The 18,234-nt window shown below is 43.7% G+C and overlaps 1 protein-coding gene across 1 annotated transcript in view; it reads right to left on the reverse strand.

Moving 5' to 3' along the window:
* Positions 1 to 16,444, reverse strand: part of LOC108159412 (protein vestigial-like) — a 32,297-nt gene extending 15,853 nt beyond the window's left edge. The window contains exons 1-2 of the mRNA XM_017292656.2: positions 15,687 to 16,444; positions 991 to 1,939 (exon numbers count right to left, since the gene is read on the reverse strand). Of these exons, the coding sequence (XP_017148145.2) occupies positions 991 to 1,086 (96 nt within the window). The 5' untranslated portion in view covers positions 1,087 to 1,939; positions 15,687 to 16,444. The remainder of the gene's footprint in view (positions 1 to 990; positions 1,940 to 15,686) is intronic.
* Positions 16,445 to 18,234: the final 1,790 nt, after the last annotated feature.

Below are 18,234 nucleotides of genomic sequence, written 5' to 3' on the forward strand. Positions count from 1 at the left end.
AATCTGAATTGGAACGTATTATTATTATAGCCAGCATCAAAAAAACAATTTAACTTTTTCTTGCCCTGTCTCTCTCTAACACACACGTAGCATAGCCAGCTTTGCTTAGAGTAAAACATTAGCGCCTAGATCTCAGAGACTATAAAAGCTAGAGCAACCAAATTTGGTATCCACACTCCTAATATATCGGACCGAGACGAGTTTGTTTTAAAATTTCGCCACACCCCATTCCGCCCCCGCAAAGGACGAAAATCTGGGGATATTCAAAAATCTCAAAGACTATTAACGCAAGAGTAACCAAATTTAGTGTCCGCACTCCTGTTAGATCTTACTATAAAACATGTATCTCGAAATTTGGCCCCACCCCCTTCCGCCCACACAAAGGACGAAAATCTGTTGCATCCACAATATTGCAGATTCGAGAAAACTAAAAACGCAGAATCATAGATAATGACCATATCTATCAGATTGCTGAATCTGGATCAGATCAGATCATTTTTATAGCCAATAGGAACAAATCAATTTGCAGTGGCTACGCAGCGCCCGACGTCACGCTCAGACTGATTTTCTGTCTCTCTCGCACGCACTCTTTGTCGTGTCGTTTAATATTAGCGGCGTCTGCCGGAGGAGAGCCATACTGACTTAGTATCGGGTATAACTGTAGAGTTGCGGTGTCCGCAGCAACTCACAACGTTCCCCCTCGTTTTTAATATTTTCATTGCTCAAAAGTTCTATTTGGTCCTAATATACGTTCATCTTAATTTTGAATCAAAGATCTACCCTAATATGGTATGAATGTATTTCCATAATTAGCTAGAATACAACTTTGGAAAGTCTTTAGCTATAAGCTTCTTAGGCTTGGTTTCTTAAGCAAGCAAAGAGAATACTAGACAAGATCAAATCTACCGACTGTAACCATGCATTGTACAACCTGTTCAGTTATGTTCAATTTGTCTATGTTTATTTATTATGTTATTTGAAAATACTCACCCTCTCATACTGATAGAATGAACGACTTGGTCCAGCGCGCCCATACAGATATGGATAGTAAGCACCGTACATAACTTCGGGGCAGGACACTGCCATTGTCGCAACCGCAATTGCAACTGCGTCAGTCACTCACAATACACCAATACACAGAGTTATCACAGTTTTTGTACCGATTCGAGTGGAAATTGATTTGGAATCACCAATTGTCAGGGTCGCAACGGGAACCGGAATCGGAATCGGAATCGGATCAGAATCGAATTCGTCTCGTAATCGGAATCGTCTTTAAGCTGCGCCTAGGCCTCTGGGCCCGGCTTGAGCTTCCGTTAAGCTCGTCAAGACACAGAGATAGAGTCACAGAGAGAGAGAAAAGCTAGCTTGGAGTAATTATAAAACCGGCTCTGCTCTCGACAACGACTCAAAGCTGCCCGGTGGTGGCGTGTCTTGTTGTTGGCTGGCGAAATTCCAGGAACGAAAACTCCGCTCGGCTAATTATATTTACATATTGTAAAACACCATCGCGTATGTATCCAGAGCTTTAATTTCTTTTCGTCTTTTTTGTTTAAACTTTTGTTATTTTTTGCTTTTCCGCCACAGCTCCTGTTTGCCTCTTTTTCTTCTCTTTCTCTTTATATTGCTATTTCATTTCTTTTGTTCACAAACTTCTTTTTCTTTGAATTTGCAATTCCCGTTCGTGAGTATTTTCTATCTTGGCTTTCCTTACGCCCCTCGTCTTCATTGGTTTTTGCTTTGTTTGCTCCGCCAGGCAATTGCAATTATCATTTCCACATTGTGGATTGTGGATGGATTGTGGACTGCTGATTGTTGATTGCTACTGCGTTTGTTTTCTATTTTACACGGCCACACCACTCCACGCCATTCCTTGTCATTCCCTTCGGCGTTGGAACTCCAGTTTTCCTTCTCATCCGCGTTTCCGTTGAACCATCGCATGCTACGGGGGAAAAAGAGGGAAAATGCGTTAACAATTTGTTTAATTGTGCGCAACGTAAAAGTCTGCATTAATCTGAAGATTTTAATTTTATGTAAAGCTGTCTGGGAGAGTCCGTTATATACTTAAATATTAACCATTGTACTGCATCATTCCACAATGGGCGTTGAAGTAATGCATTGAAGTGCTACTATAATAAATTCCTGAACCCTATATTAAGATTTTCATAGAAATATTAATGAATATAATTATTTCAGAACAGGATAAGATATGACTTTGTTGCCAAATTGACACCTTTAAAATCATTGTTGAGTCCAGGAACGTGAGAATTGCGGATAAAACACAATCGCTTATCTTCATAGGTACTTAGGCGTTGGTTGCGTTTTATTTCCTATTTGCAAAAGGATGTTAATACATTTTATTCTTATATGTAGGTAATATATCTACGCACGCTTCGTCTTTTCTCCCCGCTCTTTCTTCGACTGCTCAAACTAATGTGACCTTCTTGTCTTTTCATAGTGTGTCCATTTTTCTTCTCTCTTTTTTCTATATGTAGGGTATCTGTGCCCTTGCTTAAAACTAAGTATATATAAGCTAATTTTTCTCGACAACATCCCCACCACCGTGAATCAAGCACGCTCATGATTCACAATATGTCTAGCTTTGCCAGCATACAGGTTGGGCGGTGTAGAACTCCAGCCGTCGTCTTTACAGTGGCTGAGCGAACCTGTCCGTCGCGTCCAGGCGTGACTGCTAGAATAACTCCCTTTTTCCATTGAGATCGATGAAGATAATATCACAGATAAGAACAATGTCCATTTCAGCGAGTGGTGGCACTGGGTGATGCCACTTTGTCCGTCTGCATAGGTCTGGTAGGTACTCATTGAGCCACTTGTTCCAAAATGAGTGTGAGATCTGCTGAGCGATGCGCCATTCCTTTCGAGTTGGCTGGTACTTCTCCTCTTGTTGATGTGGTGTCTGGCTAGAATTGGGAGAACCTAAAAGAAAGTGATTAGGGGTTATCGGATCGTCTGTGGGGTTATCCAGAGCAATGTGTGTAAGCGGTCTGGAATTTACTATGTTCTCAGCGTTACACATTAGGCTATACAGTATGTCTTCTTTCAGGTTTTTGTCATGCAGCGCGTGTCCTATGGCCCTCTTCACACTGCGTACCAATCTTTCCCAGCACCCACCTGCATGGGGGTATAGCGGGCAATTAAACAGCCATTCGATCTGCTTGGTTGACAACTCGTTGTCCCATATAGTCGATTCCAACATATGAGAATGGGCGTACGTACGGAGAGAGTCTGTCCTTAGGAAGTTGTCCCATTAATGGCATTTTTGGTGAAGCTCTCTGGATTTTACAAGTCATACAATTTCTAGCTGCACGGCGAACCTCCTGTCGGCAGTGTGGTATGTAGTACTTTCTGCGTATTTCTGCTATAATTGTGTTTTCATTCTGGTGTTTCCATAGCTCGTGATAATGTCGCACGATCAATTTTGTAACGTGATGCCCTTCGGGCGTTAATATTGGACGCCTGGTTTCTTCTCCAACCGAACATGCGTTATTAATACGCCCATTCATTCGGATCACTCCTCTTCCGTCTATGATCGGAGACAACTTCCACAGCTTGCTGTTCTTTTCGATGCACTGTCCAGTCAATAGCGCCACCCGCTCATCATGAAATGCAACATCCTGTACATTGCGGATCACTATGAGTACAGCTTCTTCAATTTTAGCTACATCAAGGTAGACCTTTCGTTTGATCTTACGATCACACATCCTGTAGACCCAAGCGACAACTCGCATCAGCCTTGTAAATGAAGAGAACCTTTCCAACTCCCTGAATACGATATTGACAGATCCATCTGAAGACATCTCATTGATTGATAACGTAAACTTGCTTCTTAGTTCCAGTTCCGTGTCACCAACGTCTGAAGTTCCTAGGTTCCATTGACTTGCGTCCTCTTGAAGGAATTGAGGGCCTCTCAACCAGGAGGTTTCTCGAGTTCCGGATCTGAGTTTGGTGCCAAAGTCTGCCGGGTTATCCTTAGTAGGCACCCAATGCCAATCTTCCAACCTTGTGGCTTCAAGTATCTCGTCAATTCTGTGTCCTACATATGGCTTATATTTTCTGGGATCTGATTTAATCCATGCTAAGACAGTCTTGGAATCGGACCACATGTGGTCACATTTGGGGTTGACGTCGTGACCCTCAAGAATACATTTCCTGAGACGAGTTCCTAGCACTGCCTCCTGTAGCTCGAGCCTGGGTATGGTCGATAGTTTCATTGGGCACACTTGGTCTTTCCCATTATAAATGCGGCCTTCCATTCAGATTTCGTACGTATGCGCCAGTATCCAACTGCTGCATAAGCTGACTCACTCGCATCGCAATATATGTGTAGTTCAATTGGTTCCCCAAAGATCTATTCAGCGTAACATCGGGGTCTCCTTATCTTGCATGCTTGGCTTAGGCTGCGCAACCAACATTTCCATTGCTTTATATCGTCGCCCTCAATTGGCTGGTCCCACTCTGTTCGCTTTTGCCATATTGACTGCAGAAGCAGTTTAGCGATCAGGGAATATTCGGCTAGAGTTCCAAATGGGTCAAACACAGACATAACCACTCGCAATACTTCTCGCTTAGACGGTATTCTTGATTCTGAAAAGATTGATGCGTCAATTTTGTTAAACGAAAGTGAGAACCCAAATTCGTCGCTGCGTGTACACCAGTACATTCCCAGGACCTTTTGATAATGCGAAGATTCATCCCTATCAATTGTTATGGGTTCAGCTACTTGTTCGTTACCAAAAACCTTGTTGAAGAAATTCGAATTGGACACAAACTTTCTCAGTTCGAATCCTCCCTTTTTGTGAATGTCAACTATCTCCTTCACGACTCTCACAGCCGATTCTTGGGATGAAAAACAATGCACCAAATCGTCCACATAATGGTTTTTAATAATGGCATTCACCGCATCTGGATACGATTCCTTAAATTCAAGTGCGTTTCTATTTTTCACATATTGAGCAGAGGCCGGTGAACATTTGGCTCCAAAGGTCATGACCTGCATTTCATACTCCTTCATCTCGTCGCCTGGATTCTTCCTCCATAGTATGCGTTGGGCACATCGATCCTCCTTTCGTATTATGACTTGGTGGAACATTTCTGCTATGTCAGCACAGACTCCAATCGGTTTCTGTCTGAACCTCATAAGAATGTCCGTTAAGGATTGATACCCGTCGGGGCCAGTCATGAGCATGGAGTTTAACGACACTCCATCGACTTCTGCAGCCGCGTCGAAAACAATTCTCAACTTGCCGGGCTTGTTAGGATTTAAGACCCCAAAATGAGGCAGGAACCATTCTTTTTTCTTGTCCACTTCCAGTTCATTGCTTGTGATATGCCGAATGTATGACTTTTCTTCGTATGCTTCCATCAGGTCGCAGTGTTTTCTGTAGTACTCTGGATCATGTATAAATTTTCTTTCCAAAGACAATTGTCTCTTTATTGCCATTTTCTTGCTGTCAGGCAAGACGACGTCATCCACTTTCCATAGTAATCCCGTTTCAAAACGGTCGTGGTTGATAGCAATCGGTTCGATCTCTCAGTTTCTCGACCTTCTACGTGGTTCTTCACAATCCGCACATCCATTTCCGAATTCGTGATGTAGTCTCGCACCAACTGTTCAATGTGCTCGTCATTGTGTTTAACCAGATGTACGGCCTTTACATTACTCATGGGTCCTGATTCTCCGCGACATTTTCCATACGCAACCCATCCCAGATTGGTTAATGCAATGGCTGGCCCAACGTATCCCATAGATCTCATTTGCTTTGGAGCTATCAAATGTAGGTTATCTAGTCCGATTAGTATTTCAGGTCTAGCATTTCAATAGCCTTTCACAGGAATACTCTTTATGTGTGGGTATTGCGAACTTAGCTCAGACATGTTTACGGATTGCTTCGGCAGCCGTAAATCCTTAATAGTCCTTACTCCGTTTAGTGCATAGACCTTGCCTCCACGTTCATCAGATATTCCAATATTAAATCGGCTGACCAATTCCGTTGATGTCTTTTCTCCAAACCATTGCAATGTCAGACTTTCCTTGGGCCCATGTAATCCTAACTCGTCTGCCAGGCTTTCATTTATAAGGGTTACTGCAGAGCCTTCATCCAAAAAGGCGTGGCACCTCACTATTTTATTTTTAGCATGAAGATTAACAGGCAATATCTTAAACAAAATCATTGAGCTAGCCTCATGCGTTGCTGTTCCTGTGAACTTTACTTCCTCGCCTGGTTGATTAACTGATTCTGCATGGAGCAAACGGTGAATCCGTTTGGCACATCCATCAAGTCCACATTGGTGATGTCGTCTACATTTTTGACTACGATGGCCGTCCTTTAGGCAATTGAAGCATAATTTTCTTTCCCTTACATGCTGCCATTTTTTTTCAAGCTCTAACTGGGCAAATGAGTTACAGTTTTCCAAATCGTGTTTCCCATTGCAGGCGGAGCACGCCTTCATGGTTACAAGTCCGATGTCGTTTGCATGGAATAGTCTCGACTTTTCCTTCTTTGGCTTGAACGTCGCCTGATCGTCAACCAATCCTGCGTCTTGCACTTCTTCGGCCAATCCCTGAAGCCATAGACTTAAATGACTGATCGATTTTTCATCTCCTAGTTGCTTGGAATGGCGTGCCCACTCCAGTCTCTGTTGCACTGGCAACTTTAAGATTAACTCCTCCATTAATGTTGGGTTTTTTAACTGCTGATGTGCGTTAGCTGCTTCTAAGAATGAAGCCAAGTTTTGTACCTTCATTTTGAACTCTACTAATTGTTCCAATCTCCCTTCGCGAATGCTCGGAAATTCTCTAACGCGACTACTCTGGCTTTTTACGAGTTTCTCCGGTCTACCAAAATTTTGTTTAAGGGTCTCTAAAATATTTGAAACGTTAGAACTGTGAATAAGCAAACATTCAACGGTCTCCCTAGCCTTGCCCTTTATTGCCTTTTGGAGGCGTAACAAATTTTGCCTGTCACTGTATCCGTACTCTGCAGTGGTCATAGTGAAAGCTTCGTTGAACATTAGCCACTCTTCGGGAGCACCATTAAACTCCGGTAGATCGTACAATTTTCTTTGCGTTAGATTTAGATTAGATTTGTGGTAAAAGTGGATGTGTGTAACGTCCAGAAGGAATCGTTTCCGACCCCATAAAGTATATATATTCTTGATCAGCATCAATAGCCGAGTCGATTGAGCCCTGTCTGTCTGTCCATCTGTCCGTCCGTCCGTCCGTCCCCTTCAGCGCCTAGTGCTCAAAGACTATAAGAGCTAGAGCAACGATGTTTTGGATCCAGACTTCTGTGATATGTCACTGCTACAAAAATATTTCAAAACTTCGCCCCGCCCACTTCCGCCCCCACAAAGGACGAAAATCTGTGGCATCCACATTTTTAAAGATACGATAAAACCAAAAACGCAGAATCGGTGAGGATGACCATATCTTCTACAGTGCAAAATCTGAACCAGATCGAATAATGATTATAGCCAGAATCAAGAAAACAATTTCATTCTTTCTCGATTTGTCTCTCTCTAACACACAGGTTTCATGGTCGGTTTTGTCAATTGCAAAATATGAGTTCAAGGATCTCAGAACCTATAAGAGCCAGAGCAACCAAATTTGGTATCCACACTCCTGTGATATCTGACCTTGACCGTTTCGTGTCCAAATTTCGCCACACCCCCTTCCGCCCCCGCAAAGGACGAAAATCTGGGGCATCCACAAATCTCAGAGACTATTAAGGCTAGAGTAACCAAATTTGGTATCCGCACTCCTGTTAGATCTCACTATAAAACGTATATCTCAGAATTTCGCCCCACCCCCTTCCGCCCCCACAAAGAACGAAAATCTGTTGCATCCACAATATTGCACATTCGAGAAAACTAAAAACGCAGAATCATAGATAATGACCATATCTATCAGATTGCTGAATCTGGATCAGATCAGATTTATAGCCAAAAGGAACAAATCAATTTGCACTGGCTACGCAGCCCCCGACGTCACGCTCAGACTGATTTTCTGTCTCTCTCGCACGCACTCTTTGTCGTATCGTTTAATATTAGCGGCGTCTGCCGGAGGAGAGCCGTACTGACTTAGTATCGGGTATAAATTTAGAGTTGCGGTCTCCGCAGCAACTCACAACGTTCCCCCTCGTTATTATTATATGTTTGTGGAGATAATGTTTTTTATCCCCAATCGGCCGACTAATTATTTTGAATTAAATAAAACTCGGCGCAGAAATAAAATTACGATATGTTCTTTAATGCGTGACATCCAAATTGCAAGTGTGGCTTGCCTGCCCTTTACATTGCGGCTCCGATCGCAAAGCGCAGCTTCGCTCGGCCGACGTCGGTAGGCAGACGCAAAGCGGAGATAGCGAAGAGCGAGCTGGCAGAGAGCGTTTAGCAGGGCAAGCAAGCGCAGAGCTTTAACAAACAAATTGTCACTCATAGACATAAGTAACAAACAAAATAAACGGCTACTCTGATGGTTCCATCTTTTCCTGGGATGACGCTCTCAATGCGGCCAAGCGGCCACCTTAATGGTGGCAGCGTTTCCTCCTTGATCATGACGAGCGCTCCTAGCTTGATGTTTGGAGACGATGACCGCCACTTGCTCCGCTCCTGAAGAATCGAAAGATACGCCGTGCTCCATTTTCTCCAAAACGCCTGCTTCATTTGACACAGCCGCTGCCATCGAATAAGTAGGTTGACCCAGAGATGCGCCACATCTGGCTCGTCGAATGCAGCTTTCGGGGCTCCATTGAGAAAGTGGTTTGGCGTGAGCACATCTAGATCATCGGGACTTTCTGTAATTGCATAAAGCGGACGGGAATTAAACAAAGCGGAGATTTCACAAGCCAAGGTCTGAATTTCATCAAGAGTAAAAATGTAGGTCCCGACGATGCGATGAAAATGATATTTAGCTGCTTTAACAGCCGCCTCCCACAAAACCCCAAAATGAGGTGAGCGAGGGGGATGCATTTCCAGTCGATTCCACTAGAAACGCAGAGATGTGACACAGCCGACGTATGAGGATCGCTGAGGAACATTTGCCGAAGCTCCAAAAGCTCATTTTTTGCTTCTACAAAATTTGTAGCGTTGTCTGACCAGATGATTCGAGGTTTGGGACGTAGACTTATAAAACGCCTTAATGCTGCCAGAAAGGACTCTGTAGATAGATCCCGAACGACTTCCAAATGAGTTGCTTTGGTACTAAAGCATACGAAGACAGCGATGTAACTTTTGATAGGAGGCCTGCTTCTGACTTCCGACTTGTGATAAAAGGGTCCGCAAAAATCAACGCCCGTTGTGTGGAATGCTGGATTAGTCCTTACGCGATCCGCAGGCAAGTTTCCCATGATATGTTCCCTCAGCACTGGCTTCAAACGAAAGCATCTAACACATTTGCGAATGATTCCCGCAACATATTTGCGTCCACCAATAGGCCAGAATTTTTGCCGAAGCAGTCCGAGCAATCCTTGAGCTCCTGCGTGGAGAAACCTTTCGTGAAAGAAGATAATAATAGAGACAGTGACAGGATGTCCCTTAGGAAGCAGGATCGGGTGCTTCGCGTCGTAGTCCAATTCGGCATTTTGGAGGCGGCCTCCAACACGCAGCAATCCAAAGCTATCCAGAAATGGATTCAGTGAGGCCATCGTGCTTTTTGGGGGTAGGGCCTGTTTGCTGGCGAGGGCCCTTATCTCTTCCGAAAATTGTTGCTGCTGTATTGCCCTTATGAGCAAATGCGTACCATTTTTGATGTCGATTACGGTAAGTTGACCCTTCGACCGCGCTATGCCTTTGTCCTTGAGAATGTAGAATCGATATATGTAAGCAAAGACGCGCTGCATGGATCCGAATGAGTTTTGAAATTTGCAATCGTACGATACATCCCTTTCGTTTGAAACAACCAATGCTGCATGACGACGTTCTGGTACATCGGTCGGCAATTGCAAGCCTGCAGGCCACTCTGAGCTCTCAAGACGCAAGAATGGTGGTCCAGAGATCAAAAGGCTGCTATCCATTAATTCAGCGGGCGTGGATCCACGTGATATGATGTCGGCAGGATTCAACTTTGTGGGCACGTGATGCCAAGTCATTCCAGCGGTGAGCTCCTGAATCCGCTGAACTCGATTAGAAACAAATATATTAAAATTCAATGGTGATTCTCGAATCCAGGCAAGGGCTATGGACGAATCCGACCAGCAATGTATTTGGCATGGAGCTGATAATCCCTTAACTATGGTGGACACTAGTTCGGCTAATACGAGGGCAGCGGACAGCTCAAGCTTGGGGATAGTCATACTTTTCAAGGGCGCGACTCTGGATTTAGAGCATAAGAGATGACTTTGCACAATGCCAAGAGCTTCCGAACGCATGTATACACAGGCGCCATATGCTGCTTGGCTCGCATCACAAAACGCGTGCATTTCTAATCTGGCTTGCTGCCGAAGCACGTAACGTGGAAACTTTAAGTTTTTAACCATCGACAACTGCGAGGTCAGCTCAATCCAAGTCGTATGTAGATCCTGGGGCAGGCTTTCGTCCCAATTCAACTTTAGGCTTTCGTTCCATAGCGACTGCATAAATATTTTAGCTTTTGTGATGATGGGAGAGATGAGCCCTAGAGAATCGTAGAACCTAGCTAGTGTAGGCAGGACCGAACGCTTCGATATTGGGCCTGCAGCGGTTCCGACGTGAGCGAAGCTAAACAGAAGATTGTCCGTGGTGTGATCCCAAACTAGACCAAGCGCCTTGGTTACTTCAGTCCCGTCATGAAAGGTAAGGAACTTTTCGCGATCCGCCTCCGATACGCCTTCCAAAGCAGCGGGTTCATTGGAACACCATTTACGTATGGAAAAACATCCTTTCGAAAGTAGCTCGTTTACCTGCTGACGAATCTTGATGACAGAATCCATGCTGTCCCCTCCAGATATGAGATCATCGACATAGAAATCTCTTCGAACAACATCAGCGCCAAGCGGAAAACGCAACTCTTCATCATTTGCCAATTGATGCATAGCACGAATTGCTAAGAAAGCGGCAGGTTTGGTTCCGTAAGTAACAGTCTCCAACTTAAACACCTGAATCTCCTCCTTCGGGTCATTGCGCCATAGGATGCACTGCACGTGCGTATCGGGATGGGAAACGCGTACACATCGGTACATTTTGCAGATATCGCCACACAAGGCGACTTTAAAAGAGCGGAAACGAAGCAGAGTTATCAAAATTTTAGGTTGGATGGTGGGTCCAGCCATTAGCGCATCATTCAGTGATACTCCAGACGCTGTTTTGGCAGATCCATCGAACACTACGCGTAATTTGGTGGTTGTACTATCCTGCTTGTGGACGCAATGGTGAGGCAAGAAGTACTGCGGGAGGTCTGACTGCCGCGAAGCTGGCGACATGTGTCCTAAATCACGATACTCCTGGAGAAACTCCATATATTTTGCCTTAAGCTGTGCATTTTTTGCTAGCTTCCTCTCCATATTGAGAAATCTACGTAGCGCCTGCTGATACGATTCTCCTAATTCCTCTAGACTGAATTTCGTTGGCAAACGCACGGAGTAAGCTCCGGACTCTAGGCGAATGCAGTTTGTGACGAAATGCTGTTCGCAATGAACATCTTCCTCCGAAATTGATGAGGGCGAATAATCTCCATCGACTTCCCAAAACCGCCTTAAAATATCGCACAAATTAGTCTCGCAAGCGGAGATGACAGAGGGATCTTCAACGGCTGCTAGCGCCGCACGGGCTTTCTCAGAGTTTTTAATACTTCCTGACACTATCCAGCCAAGTTTCGTCTTCTGCAATGTTGGCAATTGGTCTGACAGTCGAATCTGTCCAACGCACATTAATTCGAAAAACAAACCAGCACCTATCAACAGATCGATACGCTGAGCTTGGCGAAATTAGGATCAGCCAGTTTTAGATTATTTGGCATTGGCCAATCCTTTGCGTCTAGGCCGAAGTTAGGCTGCATTCCTGTGATTGAGGCAGTGATAATTGCAGAGAGGAAACCGCGATAGCTTTCGTCTTGAGATTGCAGGACGATGTCCACAGCCTTGCTGGATGGTAGAATTGACTCTCCAATACCGGCGATTTTAACGTGAGACGGGTGAGGATCTAACTGCAGCTGATTGGCGAGTCTCGATGTTATAAAGTTAACCTGAGAAGCGGAATCTAAAATGGCACGACATGGAATAAGCGATCCAAAACGGCCCCTGACATATACGATTGCAGTAGCTAGCAGCACGTTTTGGCTAGGCAGAGATTTTTCACTCGAGGGGGGAGGGCTAATATATTTGCTTGCTACTAGGGCACTTGCAGGATCATGCTGGGTCGATTCCGTGCTCAGCGACGGCAACTCAGCGTCAGCGCCCGACTGCATGTGGAGCAGTGTGTGATGCTTGGCTTGGCAATTTCTACATGCCCCTGACTTGCAGCGTTGCAATGAATGGCCTTTGTTGAGGCAGTTTAGACATAAATGGCGCTTCTTCACCTCCTTGTATCGAGAAAAAACAGGGAGATCTATAAATGCCTGGCATCGGGATATGTAGTGATCGGAGGATTTGCATTACTTGCATGTTGAGCTATTATGATCGTTAATGGAGGTGATTAGGGTGCTAGGTTTACTTTCTCCCACCTGCTGGCTAGGAATTGTTACCATAGCCGATCCCAAATTTTCCAGCATCCGACATCTTGCTTCCAAGAATGAGGCCATGCTTGACCACCGAGGCAATCCTGACGTCGGCAAGTTCTCTTCCCATTTCTCCTTGGTCTTGTGGTCCAATTTCGTGCCTATGATGAAGATCAGCAACCCATCGGAAATCTCCTGCGGGGTCGCCAAGGTCTGAAGTGCACGCAAGTGCGAATTGATTTTATCGCTGAGCGCGCGGAAGCCGATAGCTGAGCCCTTCTCCACCCCTTGCAGCCCGAAAATAGCCTTGACGTGTGCCTGAAAATGTAACAGTTTATTATCGAATCGCAACATTAGTAAATTCAACGCCTTGTCGTAATTCTCCTCAGAAAGTTCCAAGGAACGAATCGTATCCAGCGCAGCACCATCTAGACATCCACGAAGATATTGGAATTTTTCGATGATTGGTATACGATGGTCTTTGTGCACCATTGTCGAAAACATCGCGTGGAATTCTGGCCAATCCATGTAGCTCCCACCGAATCTCGGAAGCTGCAACTCGGGCATTCGAGAACGGCCTATACTATTATAGAACAACGACGAATTCCCCTCGAGAGTATGCCGAGCCGTTGAATTGGCAACATTTACCGTGCGAGCAGCCATCAACTCCCGCGACAGCCTGGACCTAACCTTGACATAAACATTCGAAAAGTCCAGCCGGGCATCATGGGCTAACTGCAGGAAATCCAGCCTTTCAAGGCTCGTTTGAGCGGCATCGAAATCCGCATTCATTCGCTCGATCTGCTCTAAGCGAGCTTGAAGTTCTGCCTCATCTAACTCGGCAAGCTCTTCCTTGGTGAGAAAGCGATCCATGGCCTTTAGTTGGCGCGCGATGGACTCGGCCTTGGGCTTGTAGAAATCTACATCACTCGGCATTGCTGCGTTCGCGACATTGGTAGGCTCAGGTGCTGCCATGTTGAGGTTTTAAAAGAGTCACTCAGCACGACCGAAAAAGACACCCTGTATACGTATAAACGTGGGAACCGAAATAAAGGGATTAGCTGTGCGGCTGTGCGAGCTGTCCGATTCCGCTTTGTACTCCGCTTGTGTGTATTAGTGAGTTCGCTGCTCTGCCTACCGCACTGCACTGACCGAATTGTCGCGACAGAGAAATTAATAGCCAGCAATGCGTGTATGTAGGTGTATGTAAGTGTGTTTTAGCACCGAATTGTGCTTAACCGCCGAAAATTTGCTAGGGCTAACGAATGTCGATCGCGAATGATTATTAATTGACACTGCAACTCAGAGATCACGTCGGGGTCACCAAATTTTATGTGAAGATAATGTTTTTTTCCCCAATCGGCCGACTAATTATTTTGAATTAAATAAAACTCGGCGCAGAAATAAAATTACGATATGTTCTTTAATGCGTGACATCCAAATTGCAAGTGTGGCTTGCCTGCCCTTTACATTGCGGCTCCGATCGCAAAGCGCAGCTTCGCTCGGACGACGTCGGTAGGCAGACGCAAAGCGGAGATAGCGAAGAGCGAGCTGGCAGAGAGCGTTTAGCAGGGCAAGCAAGCGCAGAGCTTTAACACACAAATGAGTGACATAGACATAAGTAACAAACAAAATAAGCGGCTGAGGGCCAAGAATTAGGTGCTATTTGGCAAGCAGCTAATCGGCTGGGTTCTGCTCCGAACAATGTTATTATACACAAACGAAATAAAAACAACAAAAGTACCTATGGACACAAGATGAATGGAATTCAAATTTAAGGGTTTTCTTATATTTTACATTCGGCCATTTGAAACAGTAAAAACTTGCTTTGAAATAGCTCTTATAACTCCAGACGGTAAATAAATATTCTTTTTGACTCATTATGTTCCAATCACTCATGGTCTGAAGTTGGACACTTAAAAAACATGGAAATGTTACATGTTAACAATGCAAATATTTTAAGAGCGTAGTTTGCAATACGTTTATATTAACTTAACTCAATTCTTGTCTACTAACAAATTTAAAAGAACACTTTCAGCATACGGTATGTTATACGACTGGACTTTAAATCATTTTTTAGAAAGCTCAATCGTCAATGGAAATTTAAGCAGAGTGTAGGGCGCTGTTTTAAGGAAGAGGGCTTAAGAGGGCTCCCCTCTTCACATCTTCAGGATTTGCATGATTGCATAGTAAAATTCAGTGCACTGAAACTACTCGCTTTTGTGCTTTGTGTGTGTGTCTGAAGAGTGGATCTAAGAGGGGAGATATAGATATTTGTCTGTTGTTCAAATTAATTTTATAAGACTTTTATGGAATCCTGGAAAAATAAATGCCATAGTAGCAGGTATTCTTGGAGGTTTCCAAGAACTTATAAATTGAACAATTTTAGCCCTTTATTTATCTATTAATGTATGTATTATTGCTTTGAAAGTATAAACACACAAGTATATCCTCTGACAGGGTATATTGTGCCCAGTGTTCAAGACAACTTCTTAAGAAACAGCTTTTTACTACAAAACACAATAAAGGCTTTTCTCTGTTGTTCAAAAAGGATACGACGGGAATCCATGAATGTGTTCAGGAGTCTGACTCACTACTCAAACCCTGAAGTGGATTTTATCTACTAAGTCTAATATAAAGGTGTAATTTCCTTATCCTTAACAGTACAATTCCTATTCTATTAAAAGCAGTATTTAGGAGTAGCCATAAAAGTGTGCTCTTCATAATTTTTGCTCTAATGTTTCTTGAGTCGCTACAAAGACCTTTCCCGTCGGCTGATAATTTATTATATATACTTAAAACCATATGTTTAGCCATCATTCGTTCCACACAATTAAAGAGGGATATGTGTGAAGAGGCAGTTAAATCCGGCCGACGGGATTTGAATCAGAGTACAAAACACGAAATTTATTATATAGTATAGTGATTCAGTTACGTGATTCCGATTGGAATGGAATCAAATTATAAATATTCAATTGGTTTCCAATTAAACTAGCAACAGATACCCCCTACCCTCGTAGAGAATTACTGACAGACTTACCAATTGAAAGTCGTATAATCCACAAAGATTTTCGAGGTTTTTTATACCGCAAGATTTACTGTATTTGTTTTATTGTATATCATGTGTTGTGCACTTTTGGAATATGTAAAAAATTCAACAATTTCACAAATCTGACATGGCTGTCTTTTATATTGTGGGGTAGATTAAAACTGATGCTTTTATGTGGTCGTTTTCCGTTTTGTTGTTGCCGTTAATTTGAATAGTAATTAAAATTATAAGCGCTGGGAATTTGCACGTGAATATTTGAAATTTTCGCGATACTTTTTGTGAATTTTATTTCTAGCCGAGAGACGACATAACACACAAAACATTTTCTGGGGGCACTCAATGAAAATATTTTCGCTAAATTCACAAAATGCCAAATTCCATAAATTCTTGGCGCAGGCGACGACAATGAAGGCGACGGCGACGGCAGCGGGAACACTGGCACTAGTGGCAATACATTAGTTTGACGCTTGACTTTGGAAGTACGAGCCGCATCCGTTGAGCTTGACGGATCCGGAGAAATCTCTATTTTAATTGCACTGAAAAATGAACTGCACTTGCCGCAAGTGCTCACTGGGATTCCGTTTCGGGTTTATTTCTTGTTAATTTTCACGTCGGAATAAACGTCGGGGCAACGAAACGGCGGACGCGGGCAGCAGCTGAGAATCGGAGAATCCGAGGAATCGGTGGAAACGGAGGAATCACGAGGCACGAGCTCCGCTGCCGCTCAATCGGAAGATACAAAACAAACTGGCTTGAGGAGCGCGCGCTGTAGCAGGGTTGCCAGCTGCTGCTCCGGAAGAGAAGGTCGAAAACAAAATGGCTTTTGGAGAGAGTGCTCTCTCGCTCGTAGCATGCGAGATTGGCGTGTGCGCGAGCGGGACAACCGCTGTGCGCCATTCAGCTATTCACGGAGGCCCCGCCCATTTGATTGTGTTGAGGGTTATTACTGTTGTTGCCGTTGTTGCTGCTGCCGCCGCTGCTGCATGTTTGGTGTCTGAGCTAAAGATACCCGCATCGGTGTGAAAATAAAATGGAGTGCGTCTCAATTGTGTCTTAAAGTAGACGGAAACTCCTCCGCAACGCCACGGTCAATCGTATGCAGGGGTGTGTATACATATACATATGTGTACATACATACATACATACAGAAGTATATCTTAAATGTCTGCGTGTTTCCTCTGCTCTGTGGACTCGACCATTTTTGATTTTAAAGTCCGTTTCCCGATAGCAGGAAGGGAGGCCGCACACACCAGATTGAAAGGAATTCGCATTCGTCCTTTTGTTCCCCAGCGTAAAGTATGCGCCAACTGTGTCAACAGTGTTCTCGCAGTGCCACCATCTGCCCCATACCCCACAGCTCGCAGCGTGACGTGTAAGTTAACGTACCCAATTCTATTGAGCTCTTATACGAGTTGTAAACAATCTTTGGCTTTCCAAAACGAAAACAATTGCAATCTTGGGCCTCCGCCTAATTGATTTCTAACATTTAAAATCCCAAGGGCCCCCGCCGCAATCCCAATCTTTGACACTCGCCTAAATGGAAAACCAATGTTTGCCCACACCCGGCTTCTCATAAACAATCTCACTCCCGGCTTTCTGCAGATCCTGCACTTTAGGCATTTTACAGTTCTCTCTTTGGATGACGAAATCCAATACTCGGGATAGCGAAATCAATTGAAATGTTTATAGAAAAACTATTTCCGAAAGGGATCAACGATGCAAAGATCAGAAAGTTCAAGTCAGTCTTGATCCAGAAGCGACACCGCAAAGTCGAGCTAAAAATTAAGATCGCGCAAACCCTTTGTCCGGAATCCTTTGTGACCCTCTACTTAAATCTATATCAGTGAAGTTAGAAGTAAAATAAAAACTTTTTAAAAACACAATCCGCTACCGCAGTTATTTAATTGGCGCCCAACGTGGGGCGACGTTGTATAAAAAGCACCGAATAATAAAAGTGTTGCGTCGTGCCGAAACCCGAAGGACAATTAATTAATGGAATAAATCCTTCAGATATAAAAACGCGGAGTGACTGTGAGATATAAGATAAGAAAAAGTGAGATAAAAAGGAAACAAACCGGAGCTTAGGGTGTGCAAAAATAAATACAATATACAATACAAATACAAATACAAATACAATACAAAATACAAATAAATACAAAAGCTAATCAAGACAATTCAAAATACAAAAAAACCAAAAAAACCAAAGTTTTTAAACAAAACGAACCAAAGCAAAACACAAAGAAAGTGAAACTATCAGCTAAACCAAAGAAGGAAGACCCCAGAAGACCCAGTTAAACAAAGAAATTTAAGAAGGAAGACCCGTTCGAAGACCTGTCAGCCAAATCAAGAAGGAAGACCCGTTCGAAGATCTGTCAGCCAAACTAAGAAGGACGACCCCTACCGGATAGTTCGTGAGCAAAAGTTGTATTAATAAATATATAAGATCAATTAGGTTATATTAGATTATAAAAACAAACATATAAGAAAAATTTAAGGTGGATCAACTAACTTTAGATTTTGAAAAACTAAAAATGATTAA

The sequence above is a fragment of the Drosophila miranda genome, assembly GCF_003369915.1.
Source record: "Drosophila miranda strain MSH22 chromosome Y unlocalized genomic scaffold, D.miranda_PacBio2.1 Contig_Y1_pilon, whole genome shotgun sequence".
NCBI classification, from domain to species: domain Eukaryota; kingdom Metazoa; phylum Arthropoda; class Insecta; order Diptera; family Drosophilidae; genus Drosophila; species Drosophila miranda.